Source organism: Osmerus eperlanus, chromosome 3 (genome assembly GCF_963692335.1).
Source record: "Osmerus eperlanus chromosome 3, fOsmEpe2.1, whole genome shotgun sequence".
In the NCBI taxonomy this organism is placed as follows: Eukaryota; Metazoa; Chordata; class Actinopteri; order Osmeriformes; family Osmeridae; genus Osmerus; species Osmerus eperlanus.
The window spans coordinates 12,833,692-12,852,962 of NC_085020.1; the positions used below are offsets into that span (position 1 = coordinate 12,833,692).

At 44.0% G+C, this 19,271-nt stretch overlaps 1 protein-coding gene across 1 annotated transcript in view; it reads right to left on the bottom strand.

Moving 5' to 3' along the window:
• Positions 1 to 19,271, bottom strand: part of thsd7ba (thrombospondin, type I, domain containing 7Ba) — a 231,288-nt gene that overhangs the window by 8,005 nt on the left and 204,012 nt on the right. Inside the window, exons 20-21 of the mRNA XM_062457316.1 lie at positions 2,152 to 2,297; positions 1,690 to 1,861 (exon numbers count right to left, since the gene is read on the bottom strand). Coding sequence (XP_062313300.1) covers positions 1,690 to 1,861; positions 2,152 to 2,297 — 318 coding nt within the window. The remainder of the gene's footprint in view (positions 1 to 1,689; positions 1,862 to 2,151; positions 2,298 to 19,271) is intronic.

Sequence of the window (19,271 nt, forward strand, 5' to 3'; positions counted from 1 at the left end):
CAGCTTGGCACCTCCTCATGCTGGTCACCAGCCTGGTCACACACTGCTGTGGGATGGCCTCCCATTCCTCAACCAGGATTTGTCACAAGTCAGCCAACATGTTTGCGTTGGTCACTCTGGCACGTACTGCACGCCCAAGCTGATCCCACTTGAAGCTCAAAACGAGAGTGAATACCAACAGAAGAATATTGCAGGGGATTTTGGCCATTTTATTTGGGCCGCTACCCACACGGTTAGCTGTGTTGCTCATTCCACGAATGCACGATCCTTACAAGTTGTACCTCGTTGTAAAGGTGACTAATCAGTAGGGATGCGTATTGATAAAATGTTAACGATTCCGACTTCTTATCAATTCCTGCTTATCGATTCGATTCTTTATCGATTCTCCCCTCTACAGCCTTTACTGGCTACTACTGGCTTTGAAATGAGCTAATACCTACCACCTCTAGGCCTCTTCAGGCCTCTGTTTTCAAAACAAAATCTAGTCGGAGATAGAAACTTTCAGTTTCCTTGTGTTCAAGCTTCTATTACTCAACACCAGTAGGACTTACAGGGGTCCTAACAACAGGGGAAATAACTTCAGTGTCACCTTTCAAGAGACCATTTACATGCATGTACTCCAAATGGTTCAACAACAGCTTTCAATGTACTTTGGATATGTACATTGTTCGATGCATGCTGCTGCATGCATCGAACACATGACGTTCCAGTAACTTCATTCCATGCTGTGTGTTCAAATGCTTCTTCATATTTGTAGTATTTCCTCCCTTCGACGAAATAGACTTTTTACATGCGTTACAAGTGGCGTTGTTGTCCTTTTGTCGTGTGAAATACAACCAAACTTTAGAACGCTTCTTCCTAGTTGCCATGTTTGCTGCAGTCTGTCTCTGAATAAACTATAAAAGTTCGTGCATGCGCAACGGCACAGAGAATCGTTAACAGAATCATTAAGGAATTTTGCTAACGATTCCAAGGAATCGATTCACTGGGAACCGGTTCTAAACAAGAACCGGTTCTCGATACCCATCCCTACTAATCAGGCTTTCCAACGATACAAAATACAATACCAATTGGTATTATTGAAGGGGAGGAATAATCGACCGAAATAAAGTTTCCAAACTTTTTTTGAGGAGTTAATATTAGCAGATCCTTTATCGAAGGTCATACATCAATATCCCTTTCTAATCCACGGTGAGTACACTCCCTCCCAACCATCGCTGCTCTCTCTGCATCGGCCCCTCAACCATGACACCTCTTTGATTCTGTGCCCTGGCTCGCCATTAAAGCCAATCCGTGCGGCGAACCAGCTCATTATGCTTCATCTTCACAGGACCCCGCTCTGTTTTCACCCCTGCCTGCTGAAACCTAGGCTGCTACATGAGCTGCCGAGGAGAGGACTCTCTGCCCCTCTTCCTCCACCCCAGACATACAGCATAGGCTGCAGTGAGGAACCCTCTTGCTCCTCTTCCACCTCCACCCGTGAGAAGTTCAGGCCAAGATTAGGTGAGGGTGGCCGAGCCAACACAGCCCACATCTACAGAGCAAGGAAACGCCTCTCTCCATGCCCCAAGAGAGACACATCACAGCCCAGTCTAGTCCAGTAGAGCCCTGTCTAGCCACTCCAGCCAGTCTAGTCTAGTCAGTTCGGTCCAGCCCAGCTCAAGTAGTTCAAGGTGATCAGCTGAGTACCAGGGCAAGGGATGGAGCAGGGCAGCAGCAGGTCCTGCTCGCTCTCTCTCCCCAGCCTGCCTCCACACAGGCCCTCGTCCACGGCCTTGGCAGAGGAGGTTGTGGGCCAGTCTCCTCCATGGACCACACAGGTCAGGTTCCTCCTGCGCACACCTTCCCCACACACTGCTCCCTGGAAATACAACAGAACAAAACACTTTATTACACTACACAGTACACTGCATTACAACACAAAATAACATAATATACAAAAACGCAACATCACACAACATAGCACAACACAATAAAATACAAGATCAAACATCAGATAGATCTCAGATATGTCTTGACCAAAGTTGCCTCTTGACAAATCTACTGAAAAACACACATTTATAGTATACATAATTATATACATAAATAAACTCTATATAGAAAGTTGTACAAAATTGCTAAATCTATGTGTGTTGCAAATTTTTGCCGTACCTCCACAGTGCAGGGGGTCCTGTCTCCGAGCAGCCAGGTATAGCAGGGCCTGATAGGACAGGGCTTGGTCTGGGACAGCAAAGGGGGACAGGGACGCCCCTCGTCATGGGCCTGTTGGAGGATGGTCCGGAAGCGCACGGTCTGACCTGCAGGGATCAAGGTTATTATAGTTTTGCATTTTTCATTAGTTTTTATTTTTATTTCGTTTTGACTTTTTGTTTTCAAATTCAGTGTAGTTTTAATTACCGTAATTTTCGGACTATAAGCCGCGCCTTTTTTCAAATTTTTCGACCCTGCGGCTTATATAACGGTGCGGGTAATCTATGGATTTTTACAGCTAACGGCCACTAAGATATCAGTAAATTTTCGCTTAAAAAAATATATAAATATTCAAAGATGTGCACACTTTTTCAAAAATAGCCAAAGTTAAGTGGTTAAATGATAGTGACGCTATTAACTAATTTTGCTGGGGAACCCCTAGCACTCAAGGACCACTGGTTGAAAACCACTGCTGTAGATCACTGCCGGTATGTGCGCTAGGAGCGCACCTTTTAAGTTTGAAAGTTGAAAAGTTTGTGTCTGAAACGGTATGTGATACAGTACAGTTTACACAGCACAGTATATGTTCTGTAGCTACTATTGCACTAAATGGTAACACTCAGTGTGCGAAATACCCGTCAATATTCAGGGGGGTCCCCATCTCTCGATTGTTGCGCAATACCGATCTAAATTTTCTCAATATGCAGTAGGCAGGGACGGACTGGGAGTAAAAATAGGCCTTGGACTTTGATCCAGACCGGCCCACCAGAACCGACCCCGTATACGCCACCAAAGTGCCATGCTAATGCATGCACATTCTGGGTTTGATGTGATGCTAGTAGGGAGTACTACAGTTAATGCGAGCGTGCATGGCGCGCAATCAATTTTTTGGGGCTGATTTGAGCGAAAAATTGTTTTTGGAGCTTTATGTAAAATAAACATGGCGCTACCGATGGTCAGTCCGCTACTGGCAGTTGGTATAACATTACAGTAACTATTTTATGGATGCCAGCCAAGACAATCAGTCTATAGCCTACATGACAACACACACACAACCATTTTTGATAATCCGATATGCTATTATTCTACTATTATTCTATATGGTAGGCTAGTATTCGTAAAGCAACACTGACATAAGAGGTTGCATTGGCTAAAGTTGCTTGGATGCACGTTGTTTTATAACAAGTGCATTGTCATTCGGTGCCTTTTCATCTCTGAGTGCCACCTTTTTGGATGTGAACCCAAAGTGTGTGAATGATACACTCTGGTTAGCTTTCGCTTGCTAGCCATTGACTTCTCAACGTTTCTGTTTGGCGCACAGGACTGGCTGGCTCCGCTTGGCAAAAATAATGGTGAATAAATGTTTTGATTTCTGAATACTAAACATAGTGAGCTTAAAAACATTTTTGTGACCATTAGTGACAATATTTATTTATTTATTTTGAAAAAAATTGAGACCGCCTTCAAATTTTGCTTTTGAGGCTTTCAGGGGGGCTCATGGGTTAATCGGGGGGGGGTCGAGCCCCCCTGGACCCCCCCGTATTTCGCACACTGGTAACACTTGAATACGTTATGCAAATATGCAACTTGTTTGTTAAAATGTTAATAAATTGGAGCTTCCTCAAGCAGCCATCTCTTTCCCGACAATCCCCTCTGTGCACGAACACTTACATATGGTAACTAGAGAGGGTACAATTTCTGGGGAAATTGTAGGGTGTGCTTGCTTGCGTCGGTTGCACAGGGGTCCGTTTTTGAATGACATTTTTACAACTGATTTCTGTATATTTTATATGAAAATGCATAGTTATTATTTATAAAGATTAAATAGATAAAAAAAAAAGACAAAAATGCTCATTTACAACTGAAAATACAAGTGAAGTGTAGAATGAAATAGATGTCTTCTCATTTCCCCTGCAAGAGGCAGCCTCATCGTTGAATCAAAACGAATACATTTGGCAGACCGGTGTAAAAATTGACCTAATCTCTATGATTTAAATGTCATTTTAAGTTTTTCCCTTCTCGTGATATTTTCAGGCATGTAGCCTACTCATTGCATTCATTCATTAATAAAGAACCCCCTTTGAAGATTATTCTACGACGTTACCCGGCAGTAGAAGATGGAATTGCGATTCAAACAGTACCATCTGCTAACTGAAAATATGCCCCCCAAAACGTAAATAAGCTTGACATTTATTTAGTGGAAAATCGCTCATTCATAAAAAGCTCACTGGTAGCGACCATTGTCAGTAACAACGCAAAATGCGATATAGCCCTGTGTGGAGAAGCTGCCCCGGTAAATTGTACTACTACGGTACAGTACTAGTAGACTACTGCTGTGTTCGTCTTGGTAGCGATTGCGTTGGTTGAATTGGATTTAACGTTCCGTTGTATGGTTTAGCCTGAAATTAATTATTTTCATGAACAGATTGACAACGTTTAGGCTGTGGCAATGAAGTTCAGGTTAGTAGTTAGATAGACTTTTGATTTAAGTAAGGAGAGTGCCGAACATGTTCTGTCGCCGTTTGACTTCCTAAACAGCTGTGTACTGTAGATGTTTTTGTAGTGCGTCTCGCGTAAGCTACAGCGTTGCAGTTAGCTACACTGGTTTGAAACCACAGGTAATGGTAATTTCACCAACAAATCGTTTACTAATGTCAGAATAAATCCTACAACGAAAATGTATATGTGAGGAATGTGTATTTTAACGATTGAAAACAGATACATCATAGACCACTGTAGTATGTGTTGCCCGGGCAACACAGGCTATAATGTCATGATGCTAATACTTCAGTGAAATAGTAGACTACTGTTTCCGAAAGTAGATGTACTTCCTTAATAATATCAGCTTATATTGTAGTTACATTACACATCACAATTGTGTGTCATATCACAAAGTAAAATGAGTAAATAGTTATCACCCTGGCCTCTTTGCTTGTGGCGTTTCTGCAGCTGCCTTGCAGTAAAGCTATAGTTAGCCTAGCTATCCCTTAACAGATGCGAAACGAATGTTCTGCCAAAGGTAGTCACGCGTGTTTTCGTGACGTTAGTGACGTAAGTAACGTCAGTGACTGTGGCTAGCAAATTAGCTGCCTTGCAGTAAAGCTATAGTTAGCCTAGCTATCCCCCAAGTTAACAGATAAGAAACGAATGTTCTGCCAAAGGTAGTCACGCATGTTTTCGTGACGTAGTGACGTTAGTATCGTCAGTGACTGTGGCTAGCAAATTAGCCACCGTTAGCTTCACTTTTCGCCACAAAAACTTAACTTCAGCCTAAACCATGCAACGGAACGTAAATCCCAATAGAAGCAACTCAATTGCTACCAAGACGAAACTTTTGACACCTAGGTTGTCTAGGTAGGCCAAATATTGACTGAGTTTTAGGGGGGCAAAAAGAAATAAAAATAATAATAATAATAATATATATGTGAGAGAACAAAGGTTGTGCTCTCGCCGAAGGCTTGAGCACACCCAATTAAACATTAAAACACCTGCGGCTTATAGTCCAGTGTGGCTTATACATGTACACATCGTTCAATTTAGCTGCTGCGGCTTATATTCAGGTGCGCCTTATAGTCCAAAAATTACGGTAGTTTTTAAAACGGGTTTGGTAGTTTAGTTTTTTGAAAATGCTTACATTTACATTTAGCAGACGCTCTTATCCAGAACGACTTACAGTAAGTACAGGGACATTCCACCCGAGGCAAGTAGGGTGAAGTGCCTTGCCCAAGGACGCAACGTCATTTTTCACAGCCGGGAATCGAACCGGCAACCTTCTGATTACTAGCCTGATTCCTTAACCATTCAACCATCTGACCCCCTTAGTTTCAGTTTCGTTTTTATTAGTTTTAGTGTTAGTTTTAGTCTTTTGTAATATGGGTTAGGCTATTTGTCAAGGTCAGAAAAAGTATTGTGCACAATTGTGTAGACATCCCAGTATCAATAAACATATTAACCAATGCTTCCTCCCGTTTGTGGTGTTCCTGCGTATTTACTAACCAGCAGCCATCGGTCTGCTGGCGAAAGCACTGCTGTAGTGTTCTCTGTCCTACGGTTGTCTCCATCATGCTGCCTAACCCTGTACCTGGGATTAGCTTCTGTTTCGGGGGAGGGGGGCTTGGCGTTGTCCTTTACCTTATTACGGTAAGCTAGGTTAGCCTCCTTGTGCACGCTTCTCAAATGTACTTTCAAATTCGTGGGTTTTTTCCCTTTAATAAATTGTCCACATATTTCACCACCTTCCACTGCAAGGCACTTGCTTTTATCTGAAACACAGTCATATTCAAAGTAATCCCAAATAGGACTCTGACGCTTTCTTCCGACTTTCGGTACCGCCATGATGCCAGGCGCGGAGCATGGACTATGCTGTTCAATTTGACATGGAGGGCCCTATTTTAACGATCTGAAACGCAAGTAGTCCTATCAAACGCGAAACGCAAGTAACTTTGTGGGCGGGACTCCGGCGCTGTTTCTATTATACCGGCGGGATACATGACTCTTGCGCCCGACGCAAATCTAAAATGGGTTGGTCTGTAGTAGCTACATTACTCATAGGTGTGGTTTGGGCGTAACGTGCAATAAACCAATCAGAGTGTCATCTCACATTCCCTTTAAGAGCAGGCGCGCTTGTTCCATGGCGGATTTCTATTATAATGGCGGATTTGCGAGGCGCACACCAGGAGCGGTTCACAGCCGAGGAGCCGTAAAAGATAGAGAAGTGACATTGTATCAGTGACGTGCAGTCAGGGTAGGCAAGGTAGGCAAAATTCAAACGTAAAAATGTTTATTAAATCATTTTATTTAATAAACTTGTATTTGTATTTTTACTGATTATTCTTGTGATTTATATATGCAATATGTATGTAATTCCAATTGTTTAGACGTTACGATGACAAATTTAGCAGTTACGCATAATCAAATACAAAAAAATGGTAGAATAAGCAGTGCTTTTACTGTCCATTCATTGCGGACGACAAGCGAAAAACTTATGTTGCGCATGCGCACTTCGATCCTGTATTCTTCAACATGTACGTCGAAAAGCACAACTGTTCTGTGCCTTTGCACGTAAATATGTTATGCCAGTAATCATCTACGTTATGTATCAAACATGGACCAATTAAAATCGAGATATTACTAGACATCTGCGCAGCTAACGTCATTACACTGGCTACGTTGTAAGCGTAATCCCCGCAAAATTCAAGTCAAAATGACAGCAGCGGTATCTGCCGATATCAGAGTTGAGGAATTTCTCCAAGCTCGATTTTATTTTAAAAAGGAGTTAATAGCAAGAGGGACGTCTACGCCATATTTAGATGGACTACTGCAGCAAAAGGGACAACATAATTTTGATCGTTTCAAACAGACTGGTATGGAAGAAAAGATTGGCTATGTGGCTGTGCTAACATTCAGCGGCTGTAGGCTACTGCTTGTACTGCGTTTACTGTTTTGTCATATTAGCCTAACAATAAATTCGGTAATCTGGCTTTCATAACTCAGTGCCTAGCCTCTTACTGACATCACCGCACGTCACTGCATTGTATGGGGATGGGAAAAGAAACCCACCCAAATTAGCTTCGGTTAAACAGGCGTGGAGAGGCGGTTAGAACCGAAACTGTACTGTAGCGAGTGGTACGTGCCAGTGGAGCAAGTGGTACGTGCCAGTGCCTCCACTGGCACGTGACAGTGGCTGTACGTTCCAGCGCCTCCACTGGCACATGACAGTTACTGTTCTGTTGATAGTGGTATGCAAGTGTCTCGTGGCAGTTGCATTGGGTGTCTTGCAGCTTTTGTTTAATGTCATGTAACTGCCCCGCGGCCATTTTAGAATAGGAGAACAGGCTAGAAACTTTTACTTTTGAAATATGTGTGGCGGCCGGCGGAAACCCGTGGATGTCGCGGCCCGTCATTGTTGGCTATAAGCCATAAAAGATCGAAAATCTGTTTCAGGAGCTGCTGTTTTCTGTCAAAATTGAGATTATTTATGTTTTGTATAGTTAACACCATAAACTTCATTGTAATGTACAAAAAGTATATGATTACTTATGGGGAAAAAAATTCAAGCCATGTCAAATCAAATGCTCAGTTTGCCTGCTGCAGCAGCCCCTAACAACTGATCAATTAAGTCAGGTTGTTAAACTTAAAAATAACTTGCTGAAAAGTTATTAATGTAGCCTATACTTAAACTGACATTTACATTCACAACCTGATTACGAACAAAAGGATTTTCTCCCTTATCGACACAGGTCGACTTTAAAATGATGTAACTTCAGTTGTCATAAAGATATGAGTGATTTAAACAGATTTGTATCCAGGAGAGTTTTTCGTTTCCAAATATGTATAATACCCAGAAAGTAAAATGTTCACGATGTGAAGGGTTTCCGCAGGCCGCCACACATAGGCTAGTTAAACTGTTTGAGCTAACAGACTCCAAACCATACTTTTGACGTCTCACAAGTAGTCGATTTAGACATTATGTTGTTGCATATAGTGTAATGGTGTGACTGTAATGTAAAGCAGACTTGTACACACGTAATGAATTACTAACAAATTATTTTACTCAGAGTAACTGAATTTAAGCATGCACATGAGCCACCGTTGTAGACTCCTACGTCTCTAATGCACATGCATCATTGTGTTGTTATCAGCGCCTCCTAGTGGCGTATCATTAATTGTAATAACTGAAGTCAACATATAGGTAGCCTACATTTGCAATCATAGGGTGTCATTTATTTACATGTTCCATGATTTGCTTCTCAGTACATTATATACATGTGAAATGAGTTCCTGGAAGCATGTGCAAAGCGCGAAAACTTTGTTGCACTGAAATGTGGAGTTAGACCGTAGAACAGTTTCTCTTCCGTTTTCAGATCAGGTTTTAATGGGCAGAGCCAAAAAATTACCTTTCTACGTCAGATCACTGAATGGCTCCTCCTGCTGTACTGTTATTGTAGCCTATACATTTAGTCATTTAGCAGACGCTCTTATCCAGAGCGACTTACAGTAAGTACGGGGACAAGTAGGGTGAAGTGCCTTGCCCAAGGACACATCGTCATTTGGAATTGAACTGGCAACCTTAAGATCACTAGCCCGATTCCCTAACCGCTCAGCAACCTGACTCCCACATCAGCTAGCTAGCTAGCTTCAGGATGTCTCCCTCCACCCGCAACTGCATCTTCCCTGGATGCAAGAACTTCAGCTGCGCTGCAACGCTATTTAATTTCCCTATTGATGAGGAAAGGAAAAATAGGTGGATTGATTTTGTGAAGAGCCACGCTAATGGAAAGCTTCGGATAATTTCCAACAGCCGCCTCTGCAGTGACCATTTCACGGCGGATAATTTTAACATGGACCAGAGACAGACGGGGTTCAGGGACACACGGCTTCTCTTGCAGCGCGGAGCCGTACCGAGCATCGCCCTCCCGGCCGTTCCTCCTCCGGTCGCACCTGGACCATCCACCGCCAGCAGTTGATCACTCAGTTTTGTGTGCTTGTTATAATTATACTAGATACATTTTCCAGGGGTATCTCTGCTATGAGTTAGTGCAAACCGCTAACTTGATATTAGGCTACTCGGTGTAGAATGATGGTATTTTGGTGAAATGGTAGCTAATGTGCTAGAAGTAGTTGGAGAGCTCACTGTCTGCTGTCCATTTTTACTCCTGTGTTACAGCTCAGGGGAATATTTCATTTATATGCATCTGTATGTTTCACTCATTGAACAAATAAATTCTAATTCTATACTGTTTTGTTCGGCTTGACGTAGCGTCCATTATCTGGGTCGTAAGTAGGCAGTGAGGGGCGGAGCTTCAGCTCCTTCAGGCGACACGCCCCCCCAGTCTCAACCAGAGAAGTGCTGATTTTCTCACTATTTCAAAGCCTAATTTAACATACTTGTCTGTGTTTTTTTTCATTTGAATTTGGATGGGTAGTTAATAACACTTTCTTCTGTGGTGTGGTGAACTTAAAACTCGCTTTCAATTCCACTTTACAGGATCTTTAAAGGCCATATGGCAGGTTTATTTTTCCAACGAATTTGCGCTATTTGCTAGTTGGTAATTTAAACATTTAAACTGTTATCCATTGTATTTGATGTTGGGTGTCACAAAATGGAATATAATACGAAAAAGTAGCTACTTTTTGCAATGATTCTTCTTTCCCCCACAATGCATTGCATGACGTCATGATTGTCCGGGACAAGTGGATTTTTTTGTAGGGCAGAGAAATGTACCTGCCCCACTGGACAAGTTTAAACTCAAACAAAATAAAATGCCATGTTACTGTACTTGCACTGGCCAGCTTGCAAATACTGAGGATAGCCTACCGAAGTTGAGTTAGCCAATGTCGTTAGCGATGCTAGCTAACGTTAGTTTGCTAGCTGTATATAACATTTCACTGGGTGTTGCAGAGATTGACTGAAATGATTATGAAATGTTATGTTCTACTAGCCATTTGCCTACTTTTGCAAGTCACAGTATTTCCAAGCCCTGATAGTGTAACTGAGAAGACGCAGTAATTCCTCTTTCAAGTAATTAGCCCCCGTTTAAGTGTTGAGCATTAAATTAGCTGCACGGCCTGTAGAGATATTGGGACGAAGCTGCAATACAGTACATAACAGAAAGTGTTTCATTCTGCAGAAATTGTGTAAATGTTTAATGTAACAAATACATTTTTTTTATAACACCTCAATTGTTATCATTTGAATAATATTACAGCTCATCTTCGTTGGTCAAAGGCTGACTTTTGTGCATGGAAAAGTAAAACTTAAATGTAGGGCTACTTGTCCAAGTGCCTCAAAAATGTAATGTCAGGCCCTGAATGATCACTGTCACTAGATATAAAGAAAATGTTGACTTTCACTCGGTGCTATTCACTGACAGTAAAAAAAAAAATAGTATATGTGCACTGCTGTTCGTAGACTAGCTCCAGAGATCGTTGCTGCGTTGAAAATGATAGCAACTCACCAGGGTGCGTTTCCCGAAAGCGTTGTAAGCAGGGATGGAAATTAGCACCCGGGTAAACTCGCTTCACCAGCGGCCACCGTGGCGGGTAAATAAAATTATTACACGGCTGTTCTTAATGCTGTAGAATGCCCCATTCACTTGAATGGGGCTTCCCAACGTTCTGCGGTCAATTATTTTTCGATAACAGACCGTTGCTATGTATAACTGACCGCTGTCAAGAGAAGTGGCGTTTTTGCCTCGGATTCACGTCTTTCGTAGCACTAGTAGTCCGGTAATTTTTCAACTCCAGAGTACTCCGTTGCTTAGCGACGTCAGCTGATTTGAAGCCTAAAGAATGTTCAACGTCTATGAAGTTCAACGTCTTAGGCGAACTATTTCTCTGCTGATCAACACTACGAATGGTAACATATTGTAATAAGACACACTGTGTTAAGTTTTGTTTTGGCAAGTAGCCGTGTAATAAGCGGGATAATGTATAGAACGCCGTTGTCATAATCGGGAAAATAAGCCCCTTCAGAGCGAAGCTACACCCCTCCGCTTCGCGTCGGGTTGCTGTTCGCCCTGTCGTGGAAGAACGCTCAGGAAAGCGCCTCTGAAACTTCAGAATCTGATTCTGATGAGCAGGAGTAAACTGTACTGGGAGTGGGGAGGATGGGTGGAGGAATGTTAGTTTGTTGTTTAATCTGCCCTACTCATTTAATGAAATGTATATCAGTTCGTGGTTTGTGTATGTATAAAAGAGAAAGTGTCAGTGTTTCATTGAGACTGAGATTAAATAAACTGCTTAAGTATTGTAGATCTTGTAGTATTAATTTTCACATGCAGTTACACATTGTCGGTTAAAAACAAGAAAGTGGCTGGTAAAAACATTGAGTGGCCGGTAGATTTTGAAATCCACCGGACAAAACAATTAATTTCCATCCCTGGTCGTAAACCTAAGTTGATCGTAGAATCCATCGTAGGACAAATCTTAGTTTTACGGGCCGTTCCTAAAGACATCGTAGCTAAATGTTAATATATTTTTTAGACTGCTATACACATGTTGTACACCATTGGAAAGCTACAATTCTTGTGCTTCCATTGAAATAAACCATTTCAAGATCAAGTCGCAACAGCAAGTACAGTCAATGCCTTTGTCCGGTGACCAATATATCAACAAAGCCAGAGGAAAAAGTTGTACTGTACTTACCTACCATTACTTCGGAATGGTCCAGGTAGGCAAACAACCCATCAAAACCTCATCTGCTTACTTCCCCAAAGGTCCAAAGCCATGTCGAGTAGTTGTCCAAACAATGAATTATATCCACACATAGCCACGATCTTGTTGCTTCATTCTTCCTTCGCCAATTATTTTTATTTCAGTCTCTCACGCACTATCTCTCATAGGAGATGTGGTTCGAGAACTTACGAGTGGATGGTCTTAAAATGGCCGCTACACTCTGCCCTTTCGATTGACACCTTGTTTGACCCAATAGGAGTTGACAGCCCTCTAAAGCCCCCCCCCCCGCCCCCCCCCCACGCCCCCCCCCCACGCCCCCCCCCCCCCACACTCATTCTAAACAAATTTCTCAAACTGGCTTTGAAGGGCTCTGAAATTAGCTTGTTAGCCTTGTAGCTGAGGGTTAGCTATAAATGCTAATACCCCATATGCTATGTATCTGTGGAGCCTTCAAAATAAAAGTCTATTGCGCAATATGGTTGACAGAATCAGTGTTTTTTGTGCGCCAATCCTGGGAATCAGATAAAACACTCCAATGTGTTCATGCTTCAGTTTTTGTGTTTCAGTAATACTAATGAGAGATTTAGCTATTATATATGATAGTTCTAAGTACCACCTTTCATTAGAGATAACAATTATGAAAAATAATACCTTTTTATCCTAAGTATTTGACCTTGGTTACAAAGGGTTATTCTGGAGTCTCCAAAAGGCCCTTTTAGAAAACGCCTGGATGTACTCTTATAAAAACGTGTCAAATATTAACCCTTGTGTTATCTTCGGGTCATTCTGACCCATCAGTCATTGTGACCCACCGTCGTATTGTGACAAATTTATCTCATACAAAAACAAAGTGAAGCATTTTCTTTTAACTGTCGGGCTGTCTCAGACCCCCCACATTGGAATGGTTAAAAGAAAATAATTTGTATTTGTTTTTGTATTGGGTAAAATTGGGTAAACACAACGATGGTTCGTTATGAACCTTTGGGTCATGTGACCCGAAGGCAGCACGAGGGTTAATATATTGTGGTATTATGTTTGACTTTTGATTTGAATTGATTGGGTTAGGCTTCAAGCTGTGGTCCAATTCTGTCTTCCAGCTAATACATACCACCTCTAGGCCTCTTCAGGCCTCTGTTTTCAAAACAAAATATAGGCGGAAATAGAAACTTTCACTTTCCTTGTGTCCAAGCTTCTATTACTCAACACCAGTAGTACTGACAGGGGTCCTGACAACAGGGGAAATAACTTCATAGTGTCACCTTTCAAAAGAGACCATTTACATGCATGTACTCCAAATGGTTCAAGAACAGCTTTCAATTTACTTTGGGTATGCTGTTTAGGCGTTTTCAGGCAAATTTAACAGGATTCCGAGCCTGTTTCATTCGTCATTTGCCTGAGAAAGTGACCTCCGTTAGCCAGGCTAGTTTTCACTTGGTCAGCCAGATCACTTGGTCAGGCTATTTAAAGGTATCGGGGTCAAGTGACTTTTGTGCATGGACAAATGAAACCTAAATGTACTTGTCCAAAGGACGAGTGCCTCAAAAAGGTCAAGCCCTGAAATCCAGTGGCCAGATATATGATGACCTGATCGACACTCCAAGTGTATTATAAGTTCGTCTTTTGCATCCGACATGCGCAGTTGAGCATGCTAGACAGTCGTGTGACGTAGGGTGATAATTGGTCTATAAGTAGCCCACATTTGCATTTCGATACTCTGAGTAAATATAGTTGTTAATAATAGTTCATTATTTTCATATGAAGAACCATGTAAATAAATGACACCCTATGATTGCAAATGTAGGCTACCTATATGTTGACTTCAGTTATTACAATTAATGATACGCCACTAGGAGGCGCTGATAACAACACAATGATGCATGTGCATTAGAGACGTAGGAGTCTACAACGGTGGCTCATGTGCATGCTTAAATTCAGTTACTCTGAGTAAAATAATTTGTTACTAATTCATTAAGTGTGTACAAGTCTGCTTTACATTACAGTCACACCATTACACTATATGCAACATCATGTCTAAATTGACTACTTTGTATGGTGAGCTTGTAGTGAGACATCAAAAGTCTGTTAGCACGAACAGTTTAACTTATATTTAAAAAATAAAACTTTATGGGCTGTTCTCCTATTCTAAAATGGCCGCGGGGCAGTTACACGACAGTAAACAAAAGCTGCAAGACACCCAATGCATGTGCCACAAGACACTTGCGTACCACTATCAACAGAACAGTAACTGTCACGTACCAGTGGAGGCACTGGCATGTACCACTAGCTACTGTGTGGTTAAATAGCTCCTGGGATTTGTAATCAAGCCAGAGCGCACTGTGTCCTGCTGAGAGTACATCGTGACTGTCATCTTACTGTGAGTAGTCAGACTTTGTTCATTATTGTGTCTAGCTAAAACTTAGTCTCAAGGGCAGAGGGTAAGGGTATAGCAGCTAAATTGGTCAATAGGTAGCTAGCTACAGATCCGAGTTTCAGGGTACTTGCCGCCGCAGACCCTGCTTTGTTTACATAATTAGGGTCGTTGTCAGCTGCGCCTTGCATATTTAAGGCAGCTAGCAATGCAGTGGCAGCCTCGTCTGGCAGCCTCGGTGCACGAAGACTCGGTCGAACAAAGACAGGGAGTCTACCTGCGGGAGTCCACCGCCGATGGCCGACGGGGCGGATCACCTCTTCTGATAAGTATCACCCTATTTGTATTCTAATCCACCCAGAACATATTCATAGCAAGCATGTGTTTCTTCAGCATTCCCATTCATTACACCACTCGTAGACGTAGATATGTCACAAAGTATATACGTTCCACTTCTAACCTTCACTACCTATCCAGATCTTCTCCACCTGCCCTCTCTCTTTCTATAGGGCTCTGGAACTGCCAGTCTGCTGTGAACAAGGCAGACTTCATCCCGGCGTTTGCATCCCATGCTTCTCTTCACGACCTTGCGCTGACAGAGACATGGATCCGCCCAGAGAACACTGCAACTCCAGCTGCTCTCTCCCTCAACCACTCGTTCTCTCACTCACCACGCTCAACCGGGCGAGGTGGTGGGACAGTTTTGCTTCTTTCCCCACATATCAAATACACATCCACCCCACTCTCCGTTACTGCAAAATCATTTGAACACCATTATGTGATGCTAACTGATCCTATCAAAGCATTCTTAGTTGTTCTCTATCGCCCACCAGGGCCGCTAACCGACTTTGTGGAGGAGCTGGACATGCTCCTCAGCGTCCTCCCGGATGATGGAACACCGCTGATAATCCTTGGGGACTTCAACATCCACCTCGAAAGAAGGCAGGCCGTCGACTTCATGTCTCTTCTGACTTCCTTCGACCTGACGCTGCTGAACACACCGGCGACCCACAAGGCAGGAAAACAGCTCGACCTCATCCTGACACGTAACTATATCACTGACTTAACCTCTGTAACCCCACTACACATTTCTGATCACTCCTTTATCCAATTTTCGTCTCTCTCCCTTCAACTCCTCCTACCTCCCCTCCCCTCGTAACTTTCCGGCGCAACCTTTGCTCCCTATCCCCCTCCCATTTCTCCTCCATTGTAACATCCTCCCTCCCTCCCATTGACAAGTTCACGTCCCACCCCACTGACACCAACACCCTGTTATCCACATTAACTGCATCACTTGACACTCTCTGTCCCCTGTCAACCAGGCCTGCACGATCTTCTCCCTCCTGCCCGTGGCTCAGGAATGTTATTCGTGAAGAACGGTCCATCCTTCGGGCAGCTGAGAGGAGATGGTGCAAGTCCAAAGACGGTCTGGACCTTGATAAGTATCACTCCCTCCTTACATCCTTCTCTGCTCACATAACTGGTGCTAAAAGCCACTACGTCCTGAACAAAATTAACTCTGCCTCAAACCCCCACAAACTTTTGGCTACCTTCTCCACCCTTCTTAACCCCCCCCCCCCTCCACCCTAACAGCAGACGACTTCTCCTCCTTCTTTGAGAAAAAAGTTGCCGACATTAGCAGTCGGTTCCCTAAACCCACCTTTCCCACCCTCTCACCCTCTATGACTGACCCAACTAAATGTCTAAACTCTTTCTCTCCCCTGTCCGAGTCAGAGGTCTCTGACCTCATTCTCTCTCATCACCCCACCTCCTGTCCCCTTGATCCAGTCCCCTCCCCTCTCTTTCAAACCGTCTCTCCCTCCATCATAACTTATATTCTCAATGTCCTCAACTCTTCTCTTGCTTCCGGCACTTTCCCCTCTGCCTTCAAACAGGCCAGAGTTACCCCTCTACTCAAAAAACCCTCCCTTAAAGATCCTGTAAAGTAAATTCCATGCTTTGCTTCTAAGTACATTATATACGTGTGAAATTAGTTCCTGAAAGCATGTGCAAAGCGCTAAAACTTTGTCACACTGAAATGTGGAGTTAAACCGAAGAACAGTTTCTCTTCCATTTTCAGATCAGGTTTTAATGGGCGGAGCCAAAAAATGCCCTATCTACGTCATTTCGGCCTATCTACGTCAGATCACTGAATGGCTCCTCCTGCTGTACTGTTATTGTAGCCTACATCAGCTAGCTAGCTAGCTTCAGGATGTCTCCCACCACTTTCTCTCTCAGAACAACCTGCTTGACCCCAACCAATCGGGCTTCAAGACTGGCCACTCCACAGAAACTGCCCTCCTGTCAGTCACCACTGCCCTCCAGTCTGCCAGAGCGGCTTCGAGATCATCCATCATCATTCTGCTGGACCTTTCTGCAGCGTTTGATACGGTTAACCATAAGATCCTGCTCGCCAGACTTTCTGAAATGGGCATCACTGGCACTGCACTTCCGTGGATCTCATCCTACCTGTTGGGAAGATCCTACCAGGTCTCCTGGGGAGGCAAAGTGTCACGACCCCGCCAGCTCTCCACTGGTGTCCCACAGGGCTCCGTCCTTGGACCCCTCCTCTTCTCCCTGTACACCACCTCACTTGGACCAATCATCACCTCCCATGGCTTCTCCTACCACTGCTACGCTGACGACACGCAGCTGTACCTGTCGTTCCCCCCAACTGATCCGGGGATCTCGGCTAGGATCAAGGCCTGCCTCACAGACATCTCCGCCTGGATGACCAAGCAACACCTCCAGCTGAACCTCACCAAAACAGAACTTCTCATCATCCCGGCCAAGCCCTCCATCTCCCACGATCTCTCAATCACCCTGGGATCTGCGACGGTGACCCCTTCATCTTCTGCCAGGAACCTCAGGGTTACCATGGATGACGAGCTCTCCCTCACAGCCCACATTGCTGCAGTCTCCCGGTCGTGTAGATTCACCCTCTACAACATCCGGAAGATCAGGAGATACCCGTCTGAGCATTCCACCCAGCTGCTAGTCCAAGCACTTGTCCTCTCAAAGTTGGACTACTGCAACTCGCTGCTCGCCGGTCTCCTAGCATGCGCAACCCGCCCTCTCCAGAGGATTCAAAACGCAGCAGCCCGCCTGGTCTTCAACCTACCCAGACGCTCCCATGTTACCCCGCTCCTCATCTCCCTTCACTGGCTAGCCATCACAGCCCGTATCAGATTCAAGACCCTGGTACTGACTTTCTGAGCGGTGAACGGGACTGCACCCGACTACATCAAGTCTCTCCTCCAGCCTTACACCGCCACCTACGGTCTTCTTCTGACAACCGTCTGGTGGTCCCGCCGCTCAAGAGCGCCCGGTCCCAACACAAGCTCTTCTCCTGTCTGGCCCCCCAATGGTGGAATCGACTCCCCACCTCCATCAGAGACACTGTCTCCCCACCTTCAAGAAAAGGCTTAAGACGCACTTGTTCCGGGAGTACAACGGTACTTAGGGGAGTCAGGTGGCTGAGCGGTTAGGGAATCGGGCTAGTAATCTGAAGGTTGCCAGTTCGATTCCCGGCTGAGCCAAATTACGTTGTGTCCTTGGGCAAGGTACTTCACTCTGCTTGCCTCGGGGGAATGTCCCTGTACTTACTGTAAGTCGCTCTGGACAAGCGCGTCTGCTAAATGACTACATTTAAAATGTACTTAGGAATGATTTGCTAGACCTGATGCTAGTTTCCTCCAGGATCACAATGACTCTTATTGAGAGACTTGTTGCTCAGTTGTAACGGATTTAAATTCTTGTACTCGCTGTGAAATATTTTACTGTTGATTGCTTTTCTACCAGGTACACTCTTGCACTTTTTGAGGTTCATGTGGTTTATTTGTAACTTGTTTAACTACGTGCTCTTATGGTTCTTCCCTTTGGCACTTATTTGGTTTTTCACAATGTATGCTTCATGTTTTGGCTGCCCGCAATGTTTGGGGTTATCTCGTTGTTATGATCAGTGACCTATGCACTTTTGTAAAGCTCCCTCTTGGAAGTCGCTTTGGATAAAAGCATCTGCTAAATGAATACATGTAAATGTATGTACTGTCACGTACCAGTGGAGGCACTGGCACGTACCACTAGCTACTGTCACGTACCAGTGGAGGCGCTGGCACGTGCCAGTGGAGGCACTGGCATGTACCACTAGCTACTGTCACGTACCAGTGGAGGCACTGGCATGTAGCACTAGCTACTGTCACGTACCAGTGGAGGCACTGGCACGTACCACTAGCTACTGTCACGTACCAGTGGAGGTGCTAGCTACTGTCACGTACCAGTGGAGGCACTGGCACGTACCACTAGCCACTGTCACGTACCACTCGCTCCACTGGCACGTACCACTCGTTCCACTGGCACGTACCACTCGCTTTAGTACAGTACAGTTTCGGTTCTAACCGCTACTGCAGGCGTGGGAGGAAATTGCCACAATTGTTACAAATCAAGTTCACATACTTAAAATCTTTTTAATCATTGACATGAAAGAAATGTAACACAGCCATACAATAAATCAGAACAATGTAACGCAGTTTTGCAG